Below are 21419 nucleotides of genomic sequence, written 5' to 3'. Positions count from 1 at the left end.
TTCATCCATTTTCATCTGCTTCAGGGTTGGGGGAGAGCTGGAGCCTATCCCTACAAGCAAAGTGCGCAAGGCAGGGACACTTTGGATGGGATGCCAGTCCATTACAGGGCACACACAGACACGCACACACTCATACACACACATAGGGGTATTCCAAGAAGCTAATTACTCTTCCAGGGGAGAACATAATAAACTCCCTGCAGAATGCACCCCAGTTCCAGAATTGAGCACAGGGCCTCAGCACTGCGAAGCAATACTGCTAACAACTGCACACCCAACACTAATACTATACTATCATACTAACCTAAAAGAACATGGGTAAAATGGGGAATACAGTACATACAGTAGATGGTAATTTTTAACAATAGCTAACTTCTATTCTGAGTCAAACAAATAAAAAATATATTACACAAATTATACAACAGCAATAGATCACAAGACACTGCACATTTTCTATTTCAACATGCTTTTCATTTTCTTTTTCTTTTGTGTTTACAGGATATATATTTTTACGCATCAACGACAGAAACATAGCACTGTAATTTCCTCCAATTGAATACTGTGTATCGAACAAAAATTTCCATATGCATTCTCCACATTAACATATTTTAAATGATAAAACAACACTTAACATGATTTTACAATAGGTCAAAAGCCCATTTCAAATAGGCTTCTTTGAAAACTCAAATGAGAGCAATAGCTTGATGAAACTGACGCATATGTGACACCTACAAAAACAGTAGTCAATCTTTAGCTACCATTTAAAAAAACTTTTTATTATCTAGTTCAAAGGTCTCTATGCAGTCACTTTCAGAGCTTGAGCATTTGAAACTTCCATGGAGAATTACAATAACAACTAAGATCCTTCATCTTTATTTATTTCCAGGTATGTAATTTAAAGAAGAAATGCTCTTTAAATCATAGGCACATCTATCAAATCAAATTCAATAATAAAAGGAATTACTTTATTTTGAAATGCCAGAAGATTTGAATTTTTAATATTTTTATTCTTAACTTTAGACTGCATATTTTTAGCGGAAGAAGTTCATGTTAGCACTGAAGTATAACATGCATTACATTTATTACAATTGGTTGCTGGGACAGTTTCTCATACCAGCTTATTTCTGTTATGGAATGTTAAGATGTGTGAGAATTATAGTTACCTAATTAGGCTTATGGAGAAAAATACTAATAAAGGCCTCTTTAGTTTAATGAAAAACTGCATTTTGGGTTTCCACCATTTATATGGTGGTCAGTCCTGCTAAATTAAGATAATAATGTTTATCCTTCTTTAAATACCTTATCCTACCTAAAATAATAAAATCAACAAGAAGACTGGTGAAATATCATTAATCGTAGGACTTACAGTATTTAAAAGAAGGAACATTCTGATGATAAATTTAAATTCAAATTTAACAATATAAAAATTAATGCCTATGTTCAACTAAATTTAATGCAGAAAACTACTAGGTTATATTTATTTTGTTAATAGAAAGGAAATAATTCTACAAAGCACATAATAACTATTCATGAACATAAGTATTATCTATTATTACTGGCTGAGTCAACAACATTGTATTGTACAGAATTTGTTGATCTGTTTGTTCTTTGTAAAAAGTAAGGCCTTCACATAATTTTCTCTAGACTTTAAACTCCAGCAGTGTTTTGCAAGCAGTTAAAACTGTGAGCTTCACACCAGCCAACTCATGTCATGTGTATATTTACTGTTGTTGCTGACAATGCTTAACCACAGAATAAGGAATATGCACAGACATGTTGGAAGATAACAAGCAACAGGAAAGCTGTTTAGAGACTTAGAGAAAGAAGCGATCCTTCAGAGTCCTTGATAAATACGTCATAATGTGGTTGGTAAATGCTTGGAATACACAAAGCGCAAAACACTTTTAACACACTGGACATCTACCATTTTGTAAGCATAAAAGAGAAAGATTTTTATTGGATAATTATAATTTGTTATTTTATATTACTCTGCTGCAGCTGTACAAGAAATAAAATTAAGACTACATATTTCAGCAAAAGGAACAACTATGGCTGCCGCCTACCTGCTGTTTGCATTGATGGGATATATGTTTGGGACTTTTGGATCTGCTGTTGGAATCGTAAGTTGCAGGGTGTACTTAACTAACTGTTTTTCAGATAAACTGGAGATTAATGGATCTCTTAAGATTAATGGATTAATCCATTGTCATATTAATGCTTAACCACATTGTGGTGCATATTAAACGTAAACCTATTGTGTTGTATATTAAACATACCATATGTATCAGAAGCTATTGTATTTTCAGTGTTTGTGATTAAGAAAGTCCAAAAAATAAAATGTATTCTCTGCAATTTTCAGTAAAATCTGAATAATCTAATTAACTAGTCTGGCAAGACACAAATGAAACAATTTGATTTACTATCTGATAAATGCTTTTCAGATATGAAGTGCCAAAAACATTAAAAGACACGGTACAGCGGAATTTATTGAGAAACAAAATAATACAAGATCCTGCAGTAAATTATTTAAACATGCCTAAGCAACTTCAAGTATTTTTTACATAAGATACAAATATATCTGATCCCTAGTACCAGTTTTTGCTATTATACAGTGAATTCATAATTTACCATTTTTAACAATTCCAGAATTACACATACTGTATATAATTTTCAAGAATAACAAGAAAATAATATATAAAGCTTTAATAATACACTTCAAATATTTTTTCTTTATTTTACAGAAAGATGACTCTAGCAATGGAACACTTACATCCATTCCTGACAAGGATTTCTGGAATATTACAAAGCTAAATGTGAGCTATAATAACATTGTCATAAAGATACAAGACATTGAAACTCTGAAAAAATATTCAAAATTAACAGAACTGTATCTCAACAATAATAATATATCAGCTTTGCCTGGCCACGTATTCGACAGCCTATCTGAGTTAAAGATCCTCAATATTGCTTACAACAGCATCAGTAGAACTGAACCAAAAGCTTTTACTGGCCTGGACAAATTACAAGAATTATACCTTTGCCATAATCAGTTAAGGTCTCTGAAGGCAGATGTTTTTGCCAATTTAACCAGCCTAAAGATTCTGTCCCTGCAAGGCAATAGACTTGAGTCTCTTGAAGAAGGCACATTCACAACCCTACAACAAGCCACTGTCAATCTGGAGGATAATCCCTGGAACTGCACTTGCAAACTCATAGGGCAACTGAGACAGCTAAAAAAACACACTGTCAAGATAGGTAAGAGACTAACTTGATTCTGATCTGCTGCTTTTCTGCCCTTTTTGTGAACCAATTAAATTTACTACATTAATAATGAAAAGGAAATAAACCTAAAACCTAAATACACAAAAACCTAATGTATTTGTGTATTTAAATAATATTCATATTTTGGTTACATTATTTACTTTTTATAATGTATATCTACAACCATTACTTGCTACAACTTCTTGCTTATTTTGTAGTGATAGTAAATCTATAAAGCATTGAGATACAATGTAACAATTTAAAAATAATATGAATTAAACGGACTGAGATGGAAATTATGTTACGTATATTTTGGTGGTCCATATTAGAGTAAGAAATCACATTCCTTAGATAAAAATATTAGAATGCCAGGTGGTTTTAAATGCAGACGTGTTTTTTGCCTCATAGACGATAACTGTAATGAAATGAAAACGGGAATTCATAATGGTACAGGTAGGAGACCAAACAATGTATAAAGGTCAATGTATAACCAGTATACCAGTATAACTATTGTAAGAAGGCATTAGATCAGACAAAATGGAGATCTTTGTTTGAACCATATTCCCCAGAATGATGTGGCTGCTGCTCAACATGAAGCATGCTTTGAGTCATATACAAAAATGTTAGACAGGCTTGATTGCCTATAATCATGCAAGAATGCATGGTTATAGGCAATACATCGAAGCAAGAGTGACCGTGAAAGAGGAGTGATTATTGGGGTGTATTTGGCAGCAAAGTCAGTGATCAAGACAGCTTCAAGAGCAACAGTGTCTAAGGTAACATCAGCATGGAACTCTGAGGGAAAGACATCATCAGCATGGTGATGTGAGTATTAAGTCAAAGAACAAGAAAAGAAAGTGAGCAACTGCACATCAATTGACTACAAATTCTAACCTGCAGTGAAAAGAGCCTGTTTCATCGAAAACAGTCAGCAAGGAACTCCACAGAGTAGAACATTAGTCTGTTTGCAGTGTACAAAACATTCATCACACCTGCTAATGCAAGCTTGCAAGTCCACTGTCGCAAAGAGCATAGTGCACTCCAAAGGGCAGCATCAATTACTAATAGTGTGGTAGTGATGAACAGACACCACCTACTGGCAATATTGCTAACAACATTCTTTCCACCAATAATTCAATAATTGTTTTTCAGAAATGAGCATTACCAAATCAAACAGAATTCTATCATAAAATCTAAGTCTTTAAGTCTGTTCTTGGTTCCATAATGAATCTTTATTAACCTTTTCTAAAAAGCCTATCTGCTGCAAGTCACAAACATCATTATAACAATATAAGAATAATCAAACACAAAATCAGGAAATTATGGGAACTTATTTGCATTTGCTCTAATGAAGAACATGGACAAAGCCTACTTTTAAAATAAACCACATGGAACATCATATCGAATACAATATTCTCTCTAGTCATTTTGCATCACTTCAAACATTCATCTACAGCACTTAATACTGATCTTTTATAACTTTTGACAGTATACTGAAATTTGAAATCAATAAATAATTACCATATTAAGCTTAAACTGTTTATTTGAATAATTACAGATCATGTGCACAGTTTAAAGTTTAAATTCCACCACAAAAAATGCCTGTGTGTACAAAATGATGGACTATCTAGCATTTGTACAAAACCTCTGAGACAAGATCTGTTTATAAAGATGCATGGATGATTGTTAGACCCTTTGGTGAAGCCAAATGATCAGAAACAGTTCGATCAGATACTAATTAAGATGAAGGGTAAAGGCATCTCCCTCAACAGTGGGTTTGATTATGTTCAAAACTACCACTGTGTTGTATAAAGTTATGGTTCTTCCTCTGTTCTTTTCTTATTTCAGAAAACCAGAACTCAACCACATGTGTAAACCCAAAAGAACTTGCAGGAATGAGAATTGGAATTCTCCTGGAGAACAACACTTTGTGTTCAGTCAACAAGTCCACTGAAATAAAAACAACTCCATTCCCAAACACCCCGCTCAGATCAGGCACCAGTGTGCACCCATCACCTTTTTCTTCGCTATATGCCACCACTGGGAGCAACAAGAAACCATCAGGTACTGTACCCTTAAGATAACACATCACTTTAAAAAGTCATAAACCTATAACAAGTTTCAAAACTATTTGAGAGGCTACTACAGCCCACCAAAATTCATAAGACTTGTTATAAAGACTCACAGCTTTCACCAGTTTCCACTCTTAATGGTTCCCAGAGAAATTCTGTTGCTTCTACATAATGTTTGAATGACACTGTTGCTGAAAACAATGTCCTGTTTTTAGGAATTGGTAGAGTGGTGTTTCCTTCTTAAAGTTATGATTTTACAATGCTCCACAGACCTCTGCAACCATTAGCTGGAAATATTAGCTAGAAGTGGCAAAACTGTTACACCCTATTGTAGATTGAGTTTTTGAGTATTTGCATTTGTTTGTATTACTTAAATCTATACTGAAAAGCATACACACTAGTGTAAAAGGTTTTTGATGAAAAAAAAGAGTATATCAGTTTATTGTCACAAACTGTATACCTAAATGTCAGTTAGATTGTTCAAGCTAACTTCATTTATTGTTTTCGGATTTTTAGTATGATCAATTTTGCTCATAAGAGAACATATTTTCAATTTATCTGAGCACTAACGCAAACTCATTGGTGGGTTAGTGATTCATAGGTCAGTAGCAGTGTGTGGTATATAGAAATAAAAGTTTTTTTTCTTGCTTCTGCTATATGGGGACAGACCATCCACCTGTTGGAAACAGCTGGCACTTTCTCCTGGGTGTGGTGTTGATAGCTCTGAGCACGTCAGTGGTCATAGTGTGTGCTGTGAAGTCTCCCTCATGGTACAAGCTGTTCTTCAACTACCGGCACCAGAGACTGCGGGAGGAAGACCCTGAGCTCTTCAACACAAGTCACTATTCTCATTTCGGCATGGACACAGCACAGCTGACCACCAATACACAAGACTCAAAAACTGCAGCTGATGACGAAGATGGATTCATTGAGGATGGGTATATAGAAACAGCTGATTTTGAAGAAAGTGCAAATACATGAATGACATTTAATTAAATAAGGTGGTCTGAGAAATATTTCTAAAGTCATAAGTCAATTAAATCCAATGACACATGCATTTATGTAAGACAGCAACAGTTATTTTGCTTATATTGGTAATGCATTATATGAAAGTATAGTATCTGCTTCTGCAACCTTCAAATAGATCTAAACAATTGCCTTTATGTAGATTATCTGTTCATTCTGGTTTCAAGGACATAATCCATTGCTTTTAAGGGAATCATTTATAAGTAATGAAGCTTGTCTACTGTTGGTTTCTGCTTTAACAAAATAATAACTGTTCGGCTGTTTATGATACTTTCAAAATAAAGTTTAAAAAAAACCTTTATAGTATTCACATTCGGAAGTGAATACCATTAGTTGATGGCCTAAGCAAGTAGCAAATGGACTAAAAAAAGTAATAATATTAAATACAGAATTATTGTTCAGTTTACAGTTTTTACTACTGGTTTTGTCCACAATGTCATTTTGATATTGAGTATCCTGTACTGACTTTTGACATGTCTCTTACCCTACAAATGGGAAAGGTTTAAAGTTATTTTATTCAATTTTTTAAAAATTAACATGTTGATGGCTGACATTTTTATCAATGTAAATTTAATGTATAAAGTATGGACATGTTTCGCTGTCAGGGAAGTTTGTAGTTAAATCAGGGAACTATTTTTATTTTTGAATGTGAAATGTACAAATTAAATTTACTAAATATTTCAACTCAATTTTGTCAGCCTGTACCTTTATACAACAAAATGATCAAATCTTTTATGCTAGTTAATAAATTAAGAGATTCTTAATATATATGTTTAACAATACAATTAAATGAGAAGTATCTCATTCCCAAAGCATTCCCTTTTACTTTCAACAGCAAAGGCAGCAGAACAGCTGTTCCTCACATGTCAGCTTAATATACAAGCAAACTGCATTAGTTTTAAATATCAGAGCTAAATATCCAGGGCATCTGTATCTTGAGTAGCTGAAGCCATGGATTAAAACATGTTGGCTAAAATTAGGTGATCTAAAAATTCTGCTCCATCATACTTGCTTAAATATATATCTTCATATAATCTAGTTAGAGTGGTGAATGTCACTGGTCTGTCCAAAGTCACAAGCTAAATATGAGTGGACAAGAGTACACGTCATTTTATTTTTTTGCAGTAATTACATTAGATGTTACAAACTTGACTTACATGCAAGAGAAACCACATAAAGAATAATTACTTCCTATATTACTCTACTGCTTGAAAGGCAGGCACGGTAGTAAAATGATAAAGTGAAACCTTGTACCAGCAGTCTAAAAATATGCTTTACAGTTATATTTTAGTATATATAGTATATATACAATACTTACTCACGTCTCTCTGTGAAGATGACATCAATACTTTGGGCTTCTCGATCATTTTGTCCTCTAAGCTGTAAAAAAAATAATTTGAGTTAAAATGAGTTTTCTATTTTATGCATTGATATATTTATGCTTGTTTAAAATATGTACTGGAATGTTAAATAAACCTGGTTATTTTCTTGCCTCACTTTTATGTCAAGTTTATAGACTTTTATTAATTTTACAGATTCCTAGTATTTACGAAGTGCTTGACACCACTGTTTCTGGAGTCCTACTACACAGCATATCACGTACAGAAATTGCTTCAGCAACTGAATCAAAGGGGGGACCTTAGGGATGCCAGATTGTGCAAGTTCATTGTGAAATTTAGGAAGTACAGTGGGATTGATACTCCTACTTTTATAAATGGCAATATGGGATCTTTGGATGGCACTTCCTATAAATTACAAGGTTACTATGCAAATTGCATTTACATACCATATTAAAGTCATTTATCACTTCATCCATCTCAGTGTTGGTGTTTAGTTTGTCCACAAGCTAAAAGTTGACAGAAATACAAAACAATTAATCAGTTATGATAATGTTGCTTGAAGCTACAACCTTGTTAGTGTAAAAACAGAAAAACATAATAACAGATTGTTTTCATGATTCCACAATATATAGAGATTTATATATATATGATAAAGATTGTTTTATTTCTTTAAAAAATATTGATCATTCAGTTACTCAATGTAAAGTTTACATTACATGTAATTATATTAACTTAGTTTCTAGTGAAAGAAGAGCAGCACTGATCAGTAGAGAGCACTGATATAAAATTAGTTTACTATTATAATATATACATTAACACATTACAACACACATAAGCAACCCTGAGAATTAATATAAAATATCCTGACCAGAAAACTGCAATATTGCTGTCCTCACTAATGTGTAATCATGCTAATTCTGAAGAAGCATAAATTGTTCGAATGTAGTCACTTTCTAAACCATCATTAAATTGTTAACATTTATTTTAAATGCATAGAATTATCTCCAGAAACTACTTAACATATTAGCAACTGAGCGTGTAGCACATAAACAGATACCTGATGCAGGTGTAGAAAATCCTCAATGTAACTGAATAAGCCAAATCAATGGCCTTCTTAAGTGAAACACAAACCAGAAGACACAAAGAGAAACTAAGGGGGAGTGCATTTAAAACTGAAAAAGGAGGCATTTGTACATTAAGGTTTGAGGAAGTCAAAGATTATACCTTCCCTTCTTTCGGGAAATACCTTGAGGATAATTAGATATTAGCACTCAAAGAAGCTGTAAGGGCAAAAAAGCCTCCTCTCATTTTTAAACCTTTTATTTTCTTTTCTCGTATGGCCTGAGTGAGTGGCCAATCTGAGTGATCTCACAATAAGATTGGAATGGTATAATTTCGGGAATCTGGACTAAAGAAAATCACGGACTGACTACTGTATGTATCACGATCACATAGAGATTGGCAAAGTAAAAAGACAAATGATAAAAATTATTCTGCTTTAAGGAAAAGCTAAGATGACAAAAACCATTGTAACCAGCAGTTACCATGTTATAATCTGCCAGTTGTCCTTGCATATCCTTAATTTCAGAGGCAAGAGCTTCAGCTCTGTAAAGAAAGTTTCAATAATTAGTGATTTCGATTCAATATTTCAAAAGAATTGAATATGCTCTCTTACACAAACTAATGGATGTCCCATAGGGTTTAAAGGTACACTCAGCAAAAGTAAATGAGATATTTTTGAAAAGAAAATACTCTTACTTGTTCTCTCATCATCCCTTACTCTTTGAGATTAACACCCATTAAAAATATTTGAAACTGCTGAATTCATGTTGCTTTTAACATGATGAACTTGGCAATGTTTTACAAAACATTTTTTGAATAAATTTTGAAATAATTAAATTAAGAGGTTTCCCACTAATAACAATGCACAAGAGAAAGTAGTGGAAAGTTGTTTGCTTTAAGAACAGAATTTGAGTTTGAAGCAGAAAAATTAAAGAAGAGTCAACATGCACAGTGCAGTGATAATGATTAATCAAAGGAATTAATCAGAGAGTCAGGGAAATGCCAACCACAAACATCAGTGTGTCTAATGCTTTGAAATAAAAAAACCTTGATCTGTGTTTTAAGAGGATCCAGATTACACGATGTGGTACAAACCTTTTTTCATATGACAGATAGACAGAATTCTCCTGATTGAAAGTGTCTATTTCCTTTTGCAGTTTACCAGTCTCAGTTGTAAGTTCATTTATTTTACTCCTGTCAGGACACAAAATAAAACAAATCGTTTTCCAAGCATTTTTTGTGAAGGAACATTATTTATAAAATGTAATAGCACTCCATTTTTGTATACCTGAGAAGTCCAAGATAATATGATTTGTCTAAGATTTGCCTCTGTGGTCCTAAAAATGAAAAACATTTTAAAAATTAATCAACAACACATTCAGTCCGGACTGCACATTGTATTTAAAGCCTTTGTATTTGTTCAAATATATAAATGCACTACAGAAACTTGGACTTGGGGATGGATTTTCAATGTGATGTACTACAGTTATACATTCAAGGTTTATCTGTTACACCTGGAAGGAAATACACCAGGATACAGTATGTCAGCTATGTAGAACAACAGTTGTATCAAGCAGAAAGACATTTAACTCAACTTAATCTGTGGATATCAGTTTACAAAGGGCAGTTGTAAAGAATGCTGGGGAATCAGCCTTCCGCTTAATATATCAGTGTTCTTGTTGCTGACATGATATGAAGGTAATATCAAAATTGAGGGTATCAAACACTTCATCCCGAGTTTTTAAATGAAGAAGAAATCAAAACCTTTTTGTATTCGTCAGAGTTGTGATTTTTTTTAAGTTACTAGCCGGCCAGCATAGGATAAGAAGGTACCTTTCATCCCAGTCTTCATGCCACTCAGGCCTTGCTGGGTGACTGGCCGGTCCGCTACTTTGATAGGAGCAGAAAGCAAGCCTGGGTTTACTATAGGGCCTCCACGGGTCCCTGGGCGTCCAGTTCCAGGGGGGACCTGTAACATGTTCATGAAGTTCACTTAAGGATGCAATATACTGCATAAAAACACCGTGCATAGCTGCGTCCCTACCAACAAGAGCATCATCTAACTATTTACTAAATGGCCAAGTTTAATTGTCCAGATAAGTCTAATACCTACTCTGTTACCTATGTGACCTACCCTAATTAGGACCTTTATTATGCATTTTTATGCGAGGCAGATGTGCATTTCTTAATTACCAAAAACAAATCAAATGACAAAACCAAGGCTTGTCAACTTTTACAGAACAATTAAAAATGAGTGTAGAAAACTGCACTTAACATTACCAATAAATAGATTATCACCTAGCTTTGCTAAATTTTAAACTTTGTGTTACAATCTGAAACGAAGACGACATCCTCATTTTAAACAGTGACTTTTTTCTCTTTCACTTTGAGGTGTGATCATTCCACTATTTTCCATGACATTTTTCCACGACACATGAACGATATTGAAGCTGAAGAGTAAGCATTCCCGGTACCAAATGTCGTTGTCTTCAAACACACTGCCAATGTTCTGCAGAGACAATGTGGTGTCATGGCTGCGACCAGCGGTGGGGAGATCTGATTTCTCACCCCAGTCCCCACTCGGATGGCTGTCGCTGGGGGTCTGACTGCAGTAGGTGGTCTTCCAGGGCCCGGCGCTGGCCCACCCCGACTCATCGGGCGCCCTGAAGGTGGCCTCTGAGTTGCCATGTTTGACTTCCAACAGCTGCAGGAAGAGATGAGGCCACAGACCGTGACGACACGCATATACAGAAGTGTGATGATATGACATTGGCCTGCTACTTATTAATACAAGTTTACTGTACACTTATATTAACAAGTTCAGCAGCCAGAATCCTGACCAGGTCTAGTGCAAGTGATCACATTACTCCTATCCTGGAGTCCTTGCACTGGCTTCCTGTCAAGTTTCGTGCCGACTTCAAAATCCTCATGCTCACCTATCAGACTCTGCATGGCTTGGCACCTCAGTCCCTGTCTGAGCTATTTTCTCTCTACTCCCAACCTCACAACCTTCTTCTGACTCTGGTCTCCTAACTGTCCCCCCAAGCCTGTCTTCACTCTAGGGATGACAGGGACTTCTCCTGTTAAGCCCCTAAACTCTGGAACTCTCTCCACAAGGATCTCAGAGAGTCATCTTTTCTCAACTCCTTCAAATCCAGACTCAAAAACTTCTTCTTTAGAAGAGCATTTACTGAACTGGTTCTGTTCTTTATTTACACCTCTGCTCCTACTGTATTCAGTACAAACATCTACTGTCTCCTCTAACTGTATATTGTCATCCTGCTTATCTTGTGTATTTTTTTATTGTTGTTGTCATTTTGTAAGCCGCTTTGAGAAGGCTTTTAAAGGCGCTATATAAAATAAAGTTTTTATTATTATTTTATTAAATTATTTAATAATATTACTTGGTTTCTCTTTAGTTATGTACATAACAATTAACGTCACAAAGAGACGCACCTATTACTCCTTTTTCCCAAAAATTCGAGTTAGTTTCATTCGCCATGTGTTTCATGACTATCGAGTTTAATTGATAGAAGTTAAAATGTCTATAAACATGCGAGGTTAATTGAAACACAGAACATTCTGTCTTCAATTTATATGAAATAGACGCACAAAGACAAATCACTAGAATTCATAACAAAAAAGTCTGTACAATGTGTAGGTACATTTGAAGACACTTTGTAGAAACCCGCATGCAAAAACAATATTTCTTCTCAGCCTGTGAAAAGCACAAAACAGTTGAGTTTAGTTTAGCCCTTAATGCGTGGTGACAGATAGATTATACCATAGCAACACAACTGTAACGTTATCCTCTTAGGTCTGGTTGTAAAAATTGATTTAAGATTTCTAGGGAATTAAGAAAAGCAGCAAAGCTTAAATGCTTCGAAGCGAAGCATTTTAAAAGTGCATAGGAAAAAGTAAAATACCTATTTGTTTCTGTAAATCGTCTTGATGTAATCGTTGATCAGCCTTTTCTGCGAACACTTCCTCCGTAACCCAGCAACCAGAGATCCTGTATCGCGAGAGCTAGTAATCCCGTTTCCTGTCAAAATGCTCCCTCTAGTGTTGAAATCTTCCTGCGCATGGATGGTACAGTAAATATGGAATTAGAGTTTTGCAGTGATGCTATGCAGCAAAGATTTCTGCAGTCAGTTTCTAGTGATGCAGGAGGGGGCAATTTTAGGAGGTATAAACGAATGAACAGGGCAACAGGTAGGTGTGACTCGTGTCTTTCCTTTTTGGCATACGACGGAGAATATCACTGTTTTTCATAGTTTAGCTTTGCTGTCAATGATTGTTAATATTAAAAACAAACCAAAATGATAATTTTTTAACAAATTACTCCGATCTAGAAAGCGGGATTAGTAAAGATGTAGTATATTTAAAGAATACCAAGCTACACACTACAGGTATACTTTTAATATGAGAACATCTGTTACTATATAGAGTTAATTCCCTTGTGCAATATATACAGTATCCCCAATGTTAGCCTGTTCAATAACAGAGAGTCAATGAAAACTTGAATTACTTTTGACTCCTTATTTTTATCAATACAGTGTGTATATATAAATGATGTCAGTCTCCAGCCTGGTCCAGAAATGCAACATAGTGTTTAGTTTTCATTCGGACTTGCGTTCTTAATCATTTAATTGAACCAAAACAGTGGTTTTGCTAATCACGTTTGACACAATCTTTGGCACAGATATAAAACCTAAATGATTTGGTGTCTCCATTGTTGGAGACAGAGTACCAGGAACTTGACACTTCGAGTTCCGTTCAGCACTGACAATATTTTAGATTAGCTTGGTACTTCATAATTTGTAGTTGTGTTCGATAACCCTGTCTCAGGTTCTGGTTTGAATTATTCTCTTTTCTCGGTATCCGGTTGATCCGTCTAATTCTTATCTGAAATCCCTGAGGAGGTCTGATTAAACACATTATGTCAACCAAGATGTACAGTACGTTACGCAAACGAGAGCTCAGTACTGCACCGAAAGGCAGAAAATAATCGGATTTCCAGGACCAAGGATGAAGACTCCAGACTGTCGGGATATTTGTTATTTTACTTAAACACCACAGGAAGGCGCCCGTCCTCGTTTTTACAGTTCCATGAAGCGGTGCTAAAATGTCACAACCCTGTTTTTACTTTAATGTGAACAAACCTGTGAATGTAGATTTTTATTTTACGTTCAACTGTGATTATATTTATCAGATTAATTTAAAACCACAACAGTGTGCTTCTTCTATCTGTAGCTAATGAGAAGCTGTGTGTTATTAAACCGATAGCATAATACGACGCATGATTTCTTTGTACAATCCGTCATATATTCAATCTTTCTCCTACTTCTCAATCAGATTAAGCACAAACTTAAAATGATAAGTAGCTATGTATTTTCTAACTTTCCTGTAAAATATCGTTCCCAACATTATAAAAATAATGTAGCAGATGTATAAATGTATGCATTATGGCTGGTTTTAATACTCCTTTCAGTTTTCTTTAAAATGTTACAGGTTTAAACGCCAGTATAGACATAGGTTTAATGTAGTTTTAAAGGGAAATAAATTAATTTGGAGTTTTGCTTTTGAATATCAATTAATTTCAGTAAAAGTAAGGTAAGTGAACCCACCCAACTCATTTTGACCACAAATGCTAACGGGTTAAATCTGTAGGCAATGTGAGGGTCTTAACGGTAAACATTTATGATTGAATAAAATATCGCTCATGGTAAAACAATTTTTTAAGACTTTATTGCAGTATGTCTACCTATGATAGTCGACCAGAGTCTGATCGGTGCTTATAAATATCAATAAGCCGTACGAGTACGCCTCAGAGTTTGACGTGAGGGGAGAGGAGCAGAAAAATTCACTGCGCATGTCCATGGAGCTCCGCCTTGTTCAGCACAGATAACATCGTCTTCATCACTGAGAAACTTGTCCCCTTCATAAACTGTATCGCGATCTTTCTCTTTGGTACTCACCCATCCTCAGTATGGACTCCCAAAAAGTAAGTAACGTCCTGTGTTGCGTTGGTTTCGATGTCAGATTGCGGTTTTGGGCATTGGAAAATGCAGCATCAGTAAGTTGCACCGTTACTAAATTCTACTCAATGCAAAACCTAGCCGGCCACCATCTGTGGGAACCAGATTCTATCCTTTGGATACATTTCTATGTATTTGTCTGTCACCGTATTGCATTTTTAGTAAGGTATACGAGATGGGCTGCTGTTCCGCTTTATATAGCTGCTAAGGAATACCTAATTTGCATTGTCTCTCAATAACATTGCATTGTGATTTAGTGTGGTGGATTGAATGAGAGAAAATCGTTTTAAGATTCTTAGATTTTGTTTATGATTTTTTTTCTCCTTGCTGCTAGTTTTGCTTCCCTGCTTTGTTATTGTCTTATCTTACGTTATTACGAAGAACCGAGACAAGCAAGCTGATATCTGGCCTGTCGATTGATACTGTATCAAGTGCAACACTATATACTACTAGTAACTAACTGTAGTTACATTCAAGTCAATATTTACAACTTTGACTACAATATGCAAAAGATTAGTTAAATGCCTCTGTGAACGCCAGGAATTGGGAATTGTCTCATTAAGATGTGCTGTTCGATCAGTCGTAGGCTACGTTGTAGCCATTGGATTCAGTGAATTACTGTAGCATCAGACAGATGGGTGTCTTGTTTCCTGTCAGTGCAATACTGTGTATAACGTGAAATAATTTCAGTAATGACTTCACCTCCGGTAATGACTATGGAGCTAAGGTGAAAGTTGCTGGGATAGTGGCATAATGCATGAGGCAGCATTTCTTTTTGATAGGGCACTCAGTGTAAGTAATGCCTAGCAGGTGCACGGCCCAAAGACAAAGTTAGCTTCAATTAAGATGAAATAGTGGGAGCAGATGCCGTTTTTTTTTAATTTACGTTAAAAATATTCTGTGGGACCAGTAATGGTCATTTAGCTGCTTTCGGTTCACAAACGAGGTCTTGGACCGCAAAAGTTGTTTTGATTTTCCTCTTTTTTTTTTCTCCCGGCAGCGCATGTGATCCGGTGACATACTGTACTGGAGGTGTCATGGTGTGTTACGCATTTATTATTGCCGATATAGCAAAGGCTCTACGTTTAATCCACGACAGAATAGGATTGTCTGTTGCATGAGTCATCCCATTATGGAAGGGTGGGGTTTATTATAATTTAGGGGCTTAGCTACAGCCAAGTTAACCGACGCATTTTGTCCAGCCCCTGCCTGGTTTGGGGGGCAGGGGGGTGATTAGGTGGTCTTATCAATGCATTTCAAGAAGTTTCACATTCGCAATTAAAATAGGGAAAAGAACATTTAACACTAGGAGAGTAAGTACAGGATACAGTATCTCAAAGTTGGGAAAGTGCGCAATGGAAGACAGTAAGTCAGTGGCGAGAAATACCAAAGAAACGAAGTGTTAAATATTTCTCATGTAACTTGGTGCATTTCAAATATTTATATATGCTACACCGGAGCTGGGAGGGGCTGTTCTTCCTGACGCAGCAAACAAAAGGGATAAATGAAATGCTTTTGAAAGCACAGGGAGTTGAAAGTGCGCTATGAAAGGACTGTGATACTTTGTCAAGAATGGGAGGAGGGGTTTGGAATCCTACAGGACTTTGGAATTTTTTCTTTTCTCTTCACAGTATTGTTTTTTCTTCCTGTAGGGGAAAAAAACTACTTAAAACGTGTTGGCAGTCTACCTTTGGAATTTCTTTCCATGCTCTTCTCTGATTCTTTATCACCCTGCCTGTATTTCTGGAGTTCCAGTGTCCCACAAGTTATTTGTCTTGGTTGAGTCATGGATGTTAAAGATGTTGCCATGGAGTAGTATATTGTAGAGCAGTTTGCAATTTGAAAACTACTTGATTAAATTCTGCAAAAGTCTCTTGCAGACAGCTATTAAAACGTTGATACCATTTCAAATGGTAAAAATTATTGCAGGAGAAATATTTTTTCCTAACTAGAAATACTGGAGCGTCTTTAAAGGTGTTATCTGCAGTGTCAGGACCTCATGTGCTACCCTGTGATCCTTCCCACGTTTTGACATTTTCATGTCACATTTGAGGTGTTGTAATTGAATGAAGGCTTGGATATTTACAGTTCTATTTCTTCTCAAAACCTATCCCTTTATTTTCTTTGATTGCACTGTAGTTAGTTTGTTTTCAGGGAGGTTTTGTTCCATTTCAAAACCAATCAGATTTTTTGTTGAGCTACAGGTATAGGATTTTTAACCCGACAGATGGGAATCTCATTCCCCACTCCACTCAATCCACTGTCACCATTTCGGGAGGAAATGCAGATGGGGGGGAGCCAAATTGAGGCCTACAGCTTATTCTTACCTGTTTATCTAGTTAATTTTCTAAATCACGTGTACAGGAGTGTGCTTCGTCATTGATGACTTGGTTCTCAATTAACATTGAACATTAATGAAACATGTTCAGTTCTCTTGTACACTAACAGTGTAACTAACGGTCACTTCAGCTTTACATTTGCCAGTCTTATTAGTGTTATTATGGTGCCATCCCAGGCTGGAGAGAATGTGGTATTAATAGAACTGGGCTTCAAGCCAGTAATCTTGAGTGTGTGTTACTCCTGTCTTCTTGAGCAGTGTCTTATGTACAGTGCACTACCTCACTTTGGGCATAAAGTACGAAATACTGGACTTGTGTTCGTTAAATATATGTTTTCGGTACTTTTCTCTTTTTAAACTGTTTATTTGAGATCATGTTATGCAAATCTAAAGATAACTGTAGTTCTAGATTCAGGTTCACTACAGAGACAGTTTCTCATTGTGTGCAGGGCTGCTCTAATATTTTTGCAGTGTGATGAAAACATTTTTGCATAACAGTGTGTGATTATAGCAGTCCTAGGAACTATAGAAATCTTGTAAATGTAAAGTCTGGAAATCCATTTTGGCCCCCTCATTTTTAACTTTTTGTTTAGAACCATTTTTTAATATATTTTGAAGTTTTGAGTTCTAGATGTGCTGGAGTAATACCTGTTGCAAACAAAGATCGATGAATCAAAAGAGAGAGGAAGAAAGCCACTTTCATTCACGTACAAGGCAGTGATAGTTTGGAAGTGAGGCATTTGAGTCTTCCTGGTTGAACATTTACTATACAAATTAAATGCAGATGTCCTTCCAAATGAGGACATTTGAGATGTGTTATTCACATGAACTTAAATTCCATAAAGCAATGAGAAACACATCCTCTTATCCTAATCAAAGGAAGCTCATTCAGCAACAGATTTTCCTGTAAGCAACAGCATTGCTTACGTCCAGTGTAATCTGAGGAGTTTTCCCTTGATGCCATTTCTTTAGGAATGGCAGTCTGCTTTGTCATCCCATTACTCTGAATGAAGATTTGATCTTCTAGTGAGTTGGTATGTATCTGTAGCAGCAGACAGTGCTGTATCTGAGGATTTATATTAAAGCTTGAATTTCTGTACGAAATTACAGTTATAATACTAAATATTTTAGTAAGAATATTTTAATGTCACCACTTTTGATGTAACCATCTGAGTGGTTAAAGAATAGGAATGTACTGTATATTCCAAAAAAGGTGTCTTCAAATAAATAAAAGGGGGGATTTCTGTAGGGTTATAATTTATGGTCTTTATCAACAGGTTGTAATCTGTTAATATTTTTATTTTGCTGAAAAATACATTTAATCTTGTGCGAAACGTTACAGTAGTAACTTCATTGGTCAGAGTAATCCCACTTTAATTTTATTCCTTACTCATTACATTTCCTTTCTTTTCTGCAGCCTAGGTGAGGTACACCTTTGTAATATTGTAGGAAGAAATTCCTTCAAAGACTTTCTGAAGCTTGTTTTAAGGAAATAGACGGGGAGCGTTCAAGTATTTCTTGTTGTAGAAATTGTAAAAAGAATCTACTGATTAATTTCCTTACTATGTATTTTGATATTGTAGCAGGTGCTCAGAAGAAGTCTCTATTTAATTTGAATAACATTTATTTCTTGCATAGAATATATACAGTACCATGAGAAATAAAATAAGAGCCGGACGTACAGTAGAGAATTTAAATTGAATACGTGACGCACATAAAGCCAGTAAAAATTGAAATAGCGCTGAAGCCCAGGCGACATGAGCTGCCTCTTTAATTGATATCTTTGAATGGATTTATTACAAGCTTCTCTGCTCAGTTATGTCACCAACGACTGTTGACTCTGTTGCAGCAGGGGGAATCCACAGTGAAAACAAAACCCAATTTGAGAAACTGGCAATACTAGAACTGTAATCAGAATGGGATGTGATGGAACAGAGGTGAAATGTCAAGCAACACTGTTTTATAATCAATTTATTTTATTCCTTCATGTTTAAAATCCTATTGCAGACATTGCACTGGGGGCAGCATTCATGGTGCAGTGGTAGACGTTGCTGTCTCGCCGTGCTGGGGCCTTGGGTTCAGATCCTGGGGTAGTCTGTGTGGGTCTCTGTGGAGTTTGCATGTTCTTCGTAAGTTTCCATGGGTTTCCTCTTCCTGCGCTGGTTTTCTCCCACCGTCCAACAACGTACTGGTGGGTCAACTGGCTTGCAGGGATAGGCACCAGCACCCCCCGTGATCCAGTATTGGATAAAAAGGTTAGAAAAGGGATGGCCGGATATTGCATTAAGCACATTAACAGTATTTACCTGAAGTAAATAACCTCATGTTCTTCAGATGTCCTAATAAAGGCATAAGGAGAGTTTGCTTGTAAATGAAGTGACAGCACAGTTAGTCGGCCCTTCTGAAGGCCAGGAAGAAGTTAGTCAGCACCTGTCCTGATGAAGAGCAGTGCCGCTCCACTGCGCAGTGATGCAGGGGCAGAGGTGTCCGCCTTCTCAGCGTGGCAGCAGTAGTTGGCACACGCAGACCGTTGCAGGCCTACTGCAGCAGGCGATGCGACAACATGGCCATCGTAATGAATTACCAAGTTAAAGAATTGTATTGTATTGTATATTTCCTCTGCTTGTCTGCTGGTTCGCTGGCAGCTTGGTTTTGTGCTTGTGAAAGATTGCTGGCTGCGCGGCGCTGGAGGACGAGCTCCCTTTGCCCCCTCACAAGCAGGGATCAAGTTCGTGATGCTGCCTTGTCACTGTGCCTCCATCTCTTACTGCAGCTGAAGTGAGCGAGAAAGCGCTTTCATTGCTGTACCCACCCTCCACCACTGCATTTGTGCTAAAATATCTAACACATCTGGGACTGTGTCATGATCCTTTGTCATTTTTTTGTTTTCCAAAATGCACTGCAATAACAGCATTCCTGAAACAAAATATACAGCGCTGTTTGAAAGTGCTGCTGTAGTAAAGTCAGGCCTGTTTTTTGCTTGACAATCTAACACTTTTTCGTTAACATAATACACTATACTATGCATTTTGGTTTGGGTGATTTATATATCTGATGATAAAAAACAGACTTTAATTTCAGTAGCGATTTCAAGTGACTATAAGTATCAGTTTAAGTGTCCATATTTAGTTGCATATCCCTCTGAAGCAATAACAGCATGAAGGCTGTGGTCCACACTCTTATTGTAATCATTTAAGATGCTTTGCCTGTGCTGCAGCCTCTTTCAGTTCTTAATGACTAATTTATTTGGCTGACTCTTTTATCCAAAGCGGCTTGCATTTGCGCCGACCTCTCCAGCTGAGTATTTCACTGGAGCAACCCGAGGGCAGAGTCTTTTTCTGAGGTATAAGGAGTGTCTCATCGTGTTAATGAACGCACCAAGTTCCTAGTTAGGAGTCAGAACCCTGACCACTGCGCCACACTACTGAGTTATTTCTAGGGTGTTCCATCCTCAGTTTTTCTTTAATGTTCAAAATGCATATCATTTTATTTAAATATGGAAACTGACCTTTAATGTCTTGGTTGCGTTGGCCATGTTAACGTGTTCCCTTGTACGTAAACAGACAAAATATTTCTGCAAACTTCAGAATGCATTCCGCTGCTGCCGTTGTTATTTCTATCAACAATACAAAAGATTGACTTTCCTGTCTTTAGCCTACAGTATATACGTCTGCTGTCTCCGTTTTCTGTAAACAGTTGATTTTGGTTGAATTTCACCTCTGCACTCTGGAGGTTGTTGGGGATTATCAAGATGTCCCTTCATAGCTCTGATGCTATTTCTTTTAATCAACTGTAAATCAGCCAGCCTGATTTTTCAGCTAATTGACAATTTCATTTCTATTATTGAGCAAAGAACCTAGAAGGGAATTGATGTTGCTAAGTTACAATAGGTAGCAGTTATACTTTCCATGAGAAATCATTCTTTGAGTTTATAATGAAAATCCATGTTCAACCTTCGCTGCCCCAATACTTTTAGGAAAGCCCGGTCATACAGTATACATCACTGTGCTTTACGAGTTAAAGTGTAATAAATACCCATCCATCACTCCATAATTGAATTAAAATGTTTAACTTTGTATCGGAAAAACAAATTACAAACAAACTGAAATATCACATCTCAGAAAGTTCTGTTTCTTGCGTATGTCGCAAGAACAAAATTGATCATTAGTGCCACACGCCCATTTATCCTGTTTTCCTTTTTTCATCACCCTTAACTGGGAGGTTTAATGAGGAACAGGCCATCTGTCATGGCAGGCTACAGATTTAAGAGGTGCAGGCCCAT

The 21419-nt window shown here is 36.2% G+C and overlaps 3 protein-coding genes across 9 annotated transcripts in view; 2 read left to right on the top strand and 1 right to left on the bottom strand.

Moving 5' to 3' along the window:
• ift74 (intraflagellar transport 74) overlaps nt 1-12783 on the bottom strand; it is a 30376-nt gene extending 17593 nt beyond the window's left edge. Inside the window, exons 1-8 of the mRNA XM_088630298.1 lie at nt 12688-12783; nt 11330-11465; nt 10595-10730; nt 10050-10098; nt 9857-9955; nt 9244-9304; nt 8146-8205; nt 7678-7739 (exon numbers count right to left, since the gene is read on the bottom strand). Of these exons, the coding sequence (XP_088486424.1) occupies nt 7678-7739; nt 8146-8205; nt 9244-9304; nt 9857-9955; nt 10050-10098; nt 10595-10730; nt 11330-11449 (587 nt within the window). The 5' untranslated portion in view covers nt 11450-11465; nt 12688-12783. The remainder of the gene's footprint in view (nt 1-7677; nt 7740-8145; nt 8206-9243; nt 9305-9856; nt 9956-10049; nt 10099-10594; nt 10731-11329; nt 11466-12687) is intronic.
• Nucleotides 786-7855, top strand: LOC148673627 (leucine-rich repeat-containing protein 19-like). 3 transcript variants are annotated; one of them, XM_088630306.1, is made up of 5 exons: nt 786-886; nt 2035-2120; nt 2742-3255; nt 5110-5325; nt 6001-7855. In XM_088630306.1, the coding sequence occupies exons 1-5, from the start codon at nt 799-801 to the stop codon at nt 6312-6314; spliced, it is 1218 nt and encodes a 405-aa protein (XP_088486432.1). In that variant the 5' UTR covers nt 786-798; the 3' UTR covers nt 6315-7855. The 3 variants fall into 3 exon arrangements, with proteins under 3 accessions (XP_088486432.1, XP_088486430.1, XP_088486433.1); XM_088630304.1 differs by having other exon boundaries at nt 1999-2120; XM_088630307.1 differs by lacking the exon at nt 786-886 and adding an exon at nt 1667-1930.
• A 50-nt stretch (nt 12784-12833) lies between the features above and the next one.
• fsd1l (fibronectin type III and SPRY domain containing 1-like) overlaps nt 12834-21419 on the top strand; it is a 42916-nt gene continuing 34330 nt past the window's right edge. For 4 of the 5 annotated variants that reach the window (XM_088630302.1, XM_088630301.1, XM_088630300.1 and 1 more), the window contains exon 1: nt 14612-14765. In XM_088630302.1, the coding sequence (XP_088486428.1) occupies nt 14751-14765 (15 nt within the window). In that variant the 5' untranslated portion in view covers nt 14612-14750. Of the gene's footprint in view, nt 12974-14611; nt 14766-21419 lie in introns of those variants that run through there. The other variant, XM_088630303.1, reaches the window with a different exon arrangement.

Source organism: Lepisosteus platostomus, chromosome 4 (assembly GCF_059453375.1).
Source record: "Lepisosteus platostomus isolate fLepPlt1 chromosome 4, fLepPlt1.hap1, whole genome shotgun sequence".
In the NCBI taxonomy this organism is placed as follows: domain Eukaryota; kingdom Metazoa; phylum Chordata; class Actinopteri; order Semionotiformes; family Lepisosteidae; genus Lepisosteus; species Lepisosteus platostomus.
Note: the sequence above shows the minus strand (reverse complement) of the source record. Positions and strands in the feature narration are given on the sequence as shown.